At 35.3% G+C, this 10,041-nt stretch overlaps 1 protein-coding gene across 1 annotated transcript; it reads right to left on the bottom strand.

Moving 5' to 3' along the window:
* Positions 1–1,445: 1,445 nt before the first annotated feature.
* LOC116105617 (protein WVD2-like 6) lies at positions 1,446–9,250 on the bottom strand. Its single transcript, XM_031392027.1, has 2 exons — positions 9,052–9,250; positions 1,446–2,356 (listed from the first exon to the last, which is right to left on the bottom strand). The coding sequence occupies exons 1-2, from the start codon at positions 9,248–9,250 to the stop codon at positions 1,908–1,910; spliced, it is 648 nt and encodes a 215-aa protein (XP_031247887.1). The 3' UTR covers positions 1,446–1,907.
* Between the last annotated feature and the right edge of the window lie 791 nt (positions 9,251–10,041).

The raw sequence follows: 10,041 nt of genomic DNA, 5'->3' as shown, positions 1-10,041 counted from the left end.
AGTCTCCCTGCCGATTGAAGCCCCAAATCGATTGTTGTCACAGCCTAGGGCGACTGCTGCCACACTGTAATAGTCTGGTGTTAAAATTTAAGAGAACTCTTGAAATTTTGTGAGAGGATATCCTAAAGTTGGGCCCTCGTAACATGTCAAGAGGTTTCCAAGATCAACATAAAATTGATAAATTTTTATAACCTAATTGTTGTTCACCCCACTTTTAAATTTATTTTTTGTTTTGACAAATTTAACTTTAATTTAAATTATAATTTTCAAAATACACTCATGTTCTATCTTATGTTTTTGTTTTAATTTTTAACATTTACTCTTACATAAACCTTAAATCTAAATTTTCATAATTATTGAAACTTTTTGATTTTATTTTTAAATATTTGTTTGTTTGATGAAAATATAGTACTACAACTATGGGAAACATAATAGGATGAATCTGAACCTAAAAAAGAGAAAATAAATTGAAATTAGGAAATTCTCGGAAAAAGATAAAAAGAAAAATCTAATTAGGTTCTATTTGGAAAAAAAGGGTATAAAATAAAAAACTAATAAAGTTTGAAATTGAGAAAAATAAACTTAATTATGCTTTAAAGATTATTTTTAATATTAAATGAGGTTTTTTTAATTATAGAAGATATGTACTTAGCCACGGGGTGAAGATCAATTAGATGGAGCTTAAATAATTTCCTACCAACTGCTAGAGAAAACCCTCACCACTTCCCCTCAGGTTTTCCAATGGATACCGTTTCGTCACTGTATATTCTATTTGAAAATGTAAACAGTAAAAAATGACCAAAGTAACAGAACTATTTAGTCCTCGTGGTTTTCAAAACGGGAGAAAAAGTTTACTATAAAGACAAATTGGTATCCAAAATGTTTGAAAAAGACAAACATATACCTTCCATCATGTGCCGTTAGAGATTTCTGTTTACTAAAGGATAAAAACAATAGAAAAGACTCAAATACCTTTGAGAGTTTAATATTTTAATATTTTATTAATTTATAACTAATCAACTCATTCAATTATATAAATACCCACATCATTATGTTGAATTACGATTATGCCACCAAGTTATTATGAGTTATGAAATGACCAGTTTGTCCCTATGCATATGTGAAAAATGAGACAACAAATGACCAATTTGTCCCTATTTTGGTAGCAAAATTTCAAAGTGAATATATAAAGAAAGCCGCAGAATAAAATTGCTTCTGCTTGTTTTTTAATTGGGATAGCTCATATTTTACAATTTTACCCACAGGTTAATTTAATCCGAATAGAAAGGACAAAGCCAATTCAAATGGTTGTGTTATCTATAAACCAGCCTCAAGGAGTAAAACATGTAACAAAAAGTCAATAAGGTCAGCTTAACTAAGCAGCCAAGGGCCCCAAGGTTAAATAAGTGGCTTCAATGGAACCCTTGAAAAAGAAAAACACCTCATTACAACAGAAATAGAAAGATGAACATAAAGAAGCAGTTCACAGAAAGGGGAAAAAAATTTTCCACAACACAAAATCAGCCTTAACTGACAATTCCAATTGTTCAAGAGCAACCCCTTTAAACAAACAACACCTATGATAATGCACTAATCGATGACAGACTTACCCAAAATTTTCAAAAAAATCTAAAAAAGCCGGCAACTAAACAACATCAATTAGCATAGCAACTTGGCAAATTATAACACACACTGCTCCAATTAGGAATGCAGAATCCTAGTGACAAGACCAGCAAGCTTCTAAGCAAGCACACAAACAACCAATGCTGGTAACTATGGACAATATGTCATCACAACCCAAATGCAGAATCCTTCACTCTTTTATCATCAAATAGTTGGAGTCTAAAACCTTTCTTATTTACGCAATATCAAGTCAACGACTTTGTATAAGCATCCAATTCCAACCGCTAATGAACTTGACCCTCCAATGCCATGGGTTCTTGTACAAAGGTGGGTTCATCTTGCTCCCCAACTGCTGGTTCCTCCTCTACACTGAGCTGAGTTTCTTCTGAACCAGTTGCAGGAGCTGACTCCTGGATGAGAGAATCAGCTTCCTTTGTTGCAGTCAATGAAGTGGTATTTTCCTCATTTGTTGCTTTTGGTGATATCATCTTTTCTTCCTTGCTGGAATTGTTTAAATTGATCCTTTTAGAAGGCAATTTAGGAAGGGACTTCTGTTGTGGCTTCTTCGATTGTACAGGAGAAATTCCTTTGGCAGAGTTGCTCTGAGATGCTTTCTCATCCAGACTTAGTTGGCCTGGTCGAGTGCTGGGGTTACCATTTCCATCTGGTTCCACGGAAGTCAAGGTCTTCTTTCTACAAAGTTTGGGAGATTTGGCTCTTGTTGTTGGTATATCTACATCAAATTATATTAAGGTTAAGGAAAAAGCAATTACAATTGTCTTAATATCTCTCCGGCTACCCATAACCAGTAAACTGGCAAATCAATTCTGCTACACAACTGGAATGGTCAAAGAGGGTGATTGGAAATAAAAAAAAAAAATCAATTGTACTGAACTCAAATCATCACATCAAGAATGAATTGAGCATCAACTGCGACAATATTATGTTAGGGAACCAAACATGTAATCAAGATATATTTCCCGAATATATATACGAAAACTGAAGCAAAATAATTTAGAGATGAAGGTTGGGCTGCATTCAACAACCTAAAAGTAAATTCATTTATCAGGAAAAAGAATAATTTGAGATGGGTGAAGTGCAAAGCACAGGCAAAGAAAAATAAAGGATTAAATGATCAAGTATTTCTCATCAAGAGTGAGAGGGGGGTGCTTCTTCTTAAATCCCAATCAAAATAAACATAACCCAATAGTGAAATGTAAATACAACCAGTGAAACTTAGCCCCCAAAGTAACCACCCAACTCCTTAGTCCATGTTTCTCTGGTTTCTATATATAAATGCACATCTTTCATCCATTATCTGATATTCTACGCTAAATCTTTGGCCAATGCTTAATAAAATAAATGAAAAATTCCAGGACTTTTAATAAACTAAACACTACTTCAATTTCGTCCCCAACTCATATTATTTGCTTAGTTCAAGAAATAGAAATTAGATTTCCTAACCCAACGAAGAGAAATAAATGTGCTCAGCTGCACACTAATGAGCTGGGATCATCAGATATAACTTCAAAAGCTACAACATAGCAAAATGCAAACTAACTACCACCAGACTAAAAAGCATGTCTGTGCCACTCGAACCTACAACCACCATAAAACACTTTTATGCAGCGAATAAATTTTCAACATCAATTCTGGCATAACTTTTACCAATAAGCAAAAAACACACTCTTTCAATTAAGATGCATTTATATGATTCAGATCTTGTTTGAACAACTATCAACGTTAGGAGCAGATTAACCAAATTGGTATAAGCACAAAATTATCAAATAATGATCATACTCAAACTACAAGCATCCTTTTTGTTAATGTTATTAATAAAATTTAATCAATCCACGCAGGGGAAAATGACAACGACATTAGATTCACACTTAATGATATCCCAACTTGAAGCAATGCATTGTTATAAGTTACATAGTTCGTAAAGCATTCTCCATACGAGTGCCATGATACTAAAATTCAGAGAAGAAAATTAGTTTTCATTTGGTTACATCTTTGATGAAAGTACAAACTTACCTTCTTTAACTCCACTCTAGGAGGAGGAGGCTCTTGGTAGAAGCTCGAGATGGGAGTTACTTTAAAGGTCATTCTATTCTCACAGTAAAGCAATTCCAACCCTTCTTTCCCTTCCGTCTCTCTCAAACCCAACAATGGGTTCTCTTTTTTTCTTTTTTTTATCTCCAGACCCACCAAAAAAAAAAAAAAACCCAGCTACTGGTTAGCCGCCATGTGCTCAGGAAGTGAAGAAAAAAATTAAGTGGCTGCCGGAATCGGCCACATTGTGGCGGAAGAATGCGATTAATTTGTGATCTCACCCGATCCGCCACGATCTAGGCAGTCACCCTAAGTCGCTGCGGATCTAGAGCGTGGTAGCTTCTTTCTGTTCCAAAGCAAAGATCGCAGCCGCCGAATTTGTTTCCGGTGGCTGTGATATCTTTTTTATGACTTTGACCCGCTGAATTTTTCTTTTTTGGGTTTAATCTTAAGAGAGAAGAAGAAAGAGGGAAACAAAGGGATAGAAGAAAAGACAGACGAAAAAGAGGGCGGGAAGTGACAGACGAAAAAGAGGGCGGGAAGTGAACACCCCCCCCCCCCCCCCCCCCCCCACAACAAAAAAAAAAAAAAAAAAAAAAAAAAAGAAAAGAGAGAGAGAAGAGAAGAGAACGGAAATAAGGAGAAAGAGATTTAAGATTAAAAATTTTTTTGGGTGTAGATGAAAGTATTATATTGCCCTTTAGCAGACGGAATCGTAACAGAATATGACAGAAAGTAGCTATTTGTCATTTCCAAACCTTTTGGGTACCAATTTGTTCACAGCAAACTTTGGGTAGGTTTATGTTGTTTAGCTTTTTCAAAACTGGCAAATATATTCTTTCTCATCTCTACCGAAATTCAAGCAACTCTATCTCTGTAAATTATATCTCATCTCCATAGAAATTCAACCAACTTTTCTCAATAACTTATAGCTCATCTCCACTCCGCATACATTCAAAAGGTATTCACAGAAATTGAAACTCATCTAGACCTAAATTGGTGTAACTCTCACACAATTTTACTATTTTATCTCTAACTCATTACACCAAAAAGATTATTTCTTAGAATATTTTATTTCTATTAATTCTCAACAATTAATTTATTTTACTAATTATTTTTGTATATATTAATTAAATATTATGAATAATATATTTTATATTTTATTAATTAACGACTAATAATAACTTTGAAAATTATACTAATTTAATAAAATTAAGCTTTTATTTAATCAAGTAAACATTACATTTAATATAAAATACCAAAAAAAAAAAAAAAACAATACAAAAGTGAAATTATATATTGATAGTAATTTAATGTACCAGAATACTCAATTTTTTACTATAGTTTATATTATATTTTCTTTTAATTTAAATTTTTTAAATTAGTGTTAAATTATTTTGAGCTATTGGAGTTCAATATTTGTATTGTAACGAAGTTTTGTTTTTAATTTTTCATCATTTTTTTAATTGTATAATTGTTATATATATTAATATAAATAATAATTAAATTAACATAAATACAAATTATATAAATTAAAAAAAAAATAAAAGATGTTTTGATGGGAATGAATAGTGTTACGCTCGGTATGGCTTTTGGTGTTTGGTTGGAGTAAAATTTGACCCATTGCCACACCAAATTGCTTTACACCAATTTGGTGTTTTACAGCAGTTTGGGGTCCTATTGTTTTACACCCATTTGAGAATCTAAACATTTACAACGCATTATTAAATTAAAACTAAAATTTGTTTCATTATTCATTCACAATCCAACAAACACACTGATTATATCTTGACAGTGTTTCAAAATCTAAGAAATTTTATCTTGATTTTTTATTTTAATTATATTTATTGTATTAAATTTTTGCTTTTAAAAACTTTTAGTTGTTGAAAGACGGATTTGCCCATTCATGTTAAAGTCTTGGCGTTAGGTAACTGTTTGTAAGGGAGGATGTTGATAAATTGAAAAACCTCAGGGTAAGTGGGAAAGATATCTCTAACAGTTGGTGGTCAATTGATTTTTGTTAAACCTCGGGAGAGGTAACTGATAATATACCTAAATAAAAAATATAGAATAACGTAAAGGCACAAAGATAACGATAAGACAATTTATTTATGTTACTTATGAATTTTCTTTTCTCATTTTTATAATTAGAGATATTAGCTTGTAATCCCAAAGTTTCCTTAACGTAAATAAGAATTTATTTACCCTAAGGTTTTTATCCATTAATTTTCCCCCTTATCCCTTTTGGATATAAAAAATATCGATTTATCCCTTTTGTCATTGTTTCATCAAGATTTGTTAATTGAATAATATATTTTATACTTAATTTGTTAAATTGAATACTAAAACACTAACAGAATATCGATGACAAGGGTTAAATTATTATTTATCATAGTTGAGGGAAAATTATTATTTGGAAAAACCTTAGAGGAAAAAAATACATTAAACGCTATAAATAAATACAACAAGGTATAGGTAATAGCTTACAACCAGGGCTGGGCGGGTCTGGGTACCCAATTCAATCCCATGGAACTAGAATCGAAATCGGAACCGATCGGTTCCTAGGATTTAGAACTGGAACCGGAACCAAAACTGGTTTGTTTCAATTCTTAGGTACCTAGAATTAGGGCTGCAAACGAACCAATCTGTTCGCAAATAGTTTGATGTTCGTTCGATAACAGCTTGATTTGACGCGATAACAAACGGTTCAGGTTCGAGTTCGTTCGATAAGGTGTTCGATTCGAGTTCGAACAATGGGTGTTCGTTCGATTATGTTTGCGAACATAACTTCGTTCGAATGATCCGTCCATTCGAATGACAAATAATAAATTATTATGATATATAACATGACAAATTTAATAACATAATAGATTGTATAATCAAACGATATATAATATAGCAAATCTAATAACATAATAGCTTCATAGTTTTCCAAATGTAATCAATAATTAAATATTATGATAGTGTTAAGGCCAAAAAATGTCCTAAGCCCCAATAGGCCCAAAGGCGAAGACACCTTCAACAAAGCTCGGAGCCATGGCCCAATTCCGATTAGGCTCGCAACAGAGTTTGCATATTAGCTCCGCTTAGTACACCTACCCTATTGCTCACTGCTTGGGCCCAATCAGCAAAGGTCCTGATTTGTTTAGGCCTCATCATCAACTTGTCTAGGCCCAAGCCCTTTGATCCTAGACCACATATGGACTTAGGGTCTACTTGGAGCCCAGGGTTGCCTACTTACTACGACACTATCCGAACTCTATCTAAGAGATCCATTACTATCTTAATTCGTCGAAGATCCGTATCTTAGACCCGTTGAGACTCCCTTTCCCACTAAGTAAGGGAGTCAAAGGCTCTTATTTTTTACTAAACCTCAACTCCCAAGGACTCACAGTCCTACTAGGACTCGAAGATCCTACAACTGCTGATAAGTTGCATAAATTTAGTGTTTTTAGGTTTGTTTTTATAGCCTTCTAGTTAATTTTTCATTTGTTTTCTGTGTTTTTATGTTAGTTTTTGTTAAGTTTGAAATATGAATGGTTAGCTATTGATTTGAAGAATTTCGTAATTTTCAGGCGTTAATTGAGTAGATTGGAGCATTGGAATGAAATTGGAACTCAAAGCTTGAAGCAATTGAGATTAGCTGACAAGTTTGAATGCCATGGCCTTGCCTTGGTGGTTCACCACGGCCGTGGTGGTTGAATGAAAATAAAATAACGAGGACAGAAAACACCATGGCCTAGGCTGTGGTGACGTACATTTGGACACGGCCAGGGCCATGTCGGACACTTTTAGGGTTTTTATTAATTTTTCTTTCCTTTTTCATTTAGGACTCTTTTGGGTATTTAAGGGTTATTAAGATTACTCCTTAGGGAGGCCGAATTTTACCCATTCTTGGAGAGAGATTATTGTGTAACAAAAGAGAAAGGACAATCAAAAACAAAATTCATCAAAGAGTTTGTTTTTACTTTTTCAATATGATTTATTTCTTGGATTCTACTCTTATTTCTTTTATTATGAACTAATTTTCTCAGGCTAAGACTAGGGTTAGTCTATTTATGGATCTATGATCAATCTTTTACTCTTTGGTCAGTGAATTATTTTTCTAATGATGAGTTTATATTATGTGCTTAATGCTATTAGGAACTTGATCAATTTCTGATAGAATTGTTTTGTGTGATTGAGACCGAGAGGAGATATCACATGAGTGCTTTAGTAATATAGGTCATGGATTAATTGGATATAGAGATATATGAATTAATACATGCAATAGTCATAGGCAGTATTAACTTGTGCTGAAAGCTAGATGATTTCACAAAGCTTAATGCTCATCTATTTCATTAAATCTATATAGAGATATCTAGGTTGTGAAATAGAAGTAGAATTAATATTGCTTGAGAAAGAATATTGGTTAACCTAGGAAATCCTGTTGTCACATTAATTAAATAAATTCATTGACCATAGTAAATTGAGGGGTGCAGAGAAGTTATAGATGAGCTTGAAGTCTTAGCCGTTTTCTCTCACTGAATTCTTAATTTTAGTTTTACTACAATTCGTTTCTAATTTTTCAGATTTTAATATTCTCAATTTTAAAGATCACCATTCTAAGTTTTGATTATCTAGATAAAGTTAAGACTAATTAATATCTCAGTACTTGTTTACACAATCCCTTGTGTACGATAACCTGTATTTTGTTATACTATATTACTTCAGACTAGTGCACTTGCTAGTAGTTGTTGCAAACGACACAACAAGTTTTTAACTGCTATTTAAGCAAGAGGCCAGTTCTCTCACAGGCACGGAACATTACACTTTCTTACCTCGTACTTCTCACTCTCGAGAGATTCACTTCGCTGTCATAGCCTTTGTCTCCGACTAAATTTCTAGTAACCTTCTCTTTCCCTAACCATTTCTAAATTAGCCTCACCTAGCCTTGCTGACTTGAGCGTCGGAGTGCCTACGGCAAATACCACCTCGATGCTTTCCGTAAGTTTCACACTTGTTTTCTTTTGTACGCAGGTGCAATAGATTGCTAGTGGCCTCAACCTCACAGGATCAGACCTTATTTCTGTAACGGTAGATTTTTTGCATCTACAATTTGGCGCCCATCATGGGGTCTCTGGCAATCATTCATCTTTCAAACCCTGCTTCGCAAGGAAACTCCCTATGGTTGAAAATTCAGATAACACCAATCCTGGTCTTGAGGTCAGACTCGAAGCTCTGACTGCCCTTATGCAACAGCACTCAGACAAGGTGGCAACATTGGAAGCTGAGAACGCTGCCATCCGAACCGAAAACGCCTCTATTTGGGTCGAAAACGCCTCTATTTGGGTCGAAAACTAGCCCTTGAAAGAAAATGTGAGTCAAATTTATGACCTTGAGCTTCAGCCTTGTCAGGTACAACCCAATCGTTTCCTCGCATTGATTCCATCCATGCAACCTCTCCAGACTCCGGATAACAGATTGGCCATTCCGAATACTCAGTCACGTCAACTCCATTCAATGCTAACGGGTGGCCCAACCTAGAGTCCAATTGAGTTAGGACAACAAACAGGGCCGCACTCAGCCAACCCATTACAGGCATAAGATTAAGGCATCCAAGTAGCATAAAGCCTACTACAACAAGAACCACCCACTCTCACCATCTCGCCTCACCTCCAACTAATCACTGCTACCCAAAACCCACTCGGCTGGACTCACACTCGCGGGTCGAGTGGACTCCCTCACCTTCAGTCCACCCCACTCGAGTCCGTCTATCCCCACAGACCGAGTGACACCCAAATAACCCTTTTGACCATCCATACAAGCCGAAACACCCGATCAGTCATAGTGGAAACCATCCAATCAGAGGGAATGAATGGAGATCCAAATTACTAAGCGGCACACAATGAAACGATTCACCTAACTACCCCACATGACTTGACCCAACGAAACATGCTGAATGCGAGTCATATGACAAACCAAACCAACCAAGCCGACCTGGTGGCCTCCGCCTTGCCTATGGAGCAAATATTGGCCAAAAGATTGACCGACATAGAGGCAATGATGAGGCGTATACCTAGAGTGCCAATCCCAACCAAAAAGGGTCGACCTCACAACTATGCCAATTCACCCTTTGTGGATGCAATTGCTCTAACCGAGATGCCACACAAGTTCACCATTCCCAGCATGAGGCCTAACAATGGCACAATCGAGTTGGATGACCACATAGCCTCCTACAAGCAGTGGATGTTCGTTGCCTCAATACCCCGAACACTGAGGGAAACCTGTATGTGTAAAAGCTTCGACTCCAACCTCTCTGGACCAACCCTTCAATGGTACACTAACCTTCCAAATAACTCAATTAGCTCATTTGCTCAGCTCACC

The sequence above is a fragment of the Pistacia vera genome, unplaced genomic scaffold (genome assembly GCF_008641045.1).
Source record: "Pistacia vera cultivar Batoury unplaced genomic scaffold, PisVer_v2 Contig501, whole genome shotgun sequence".
NCBI lineage: Eukaryota > Viridiplantae > Streptophyta > Magnoliopsida > Sapindales > Anacardiaceae > Pistacia > Pistacia vera.
The sequence above is the reverse complement of the archived record's forward strand: the minus strand, read 5'-3'. Positions and strand labels throughout refer to the sequence as shown.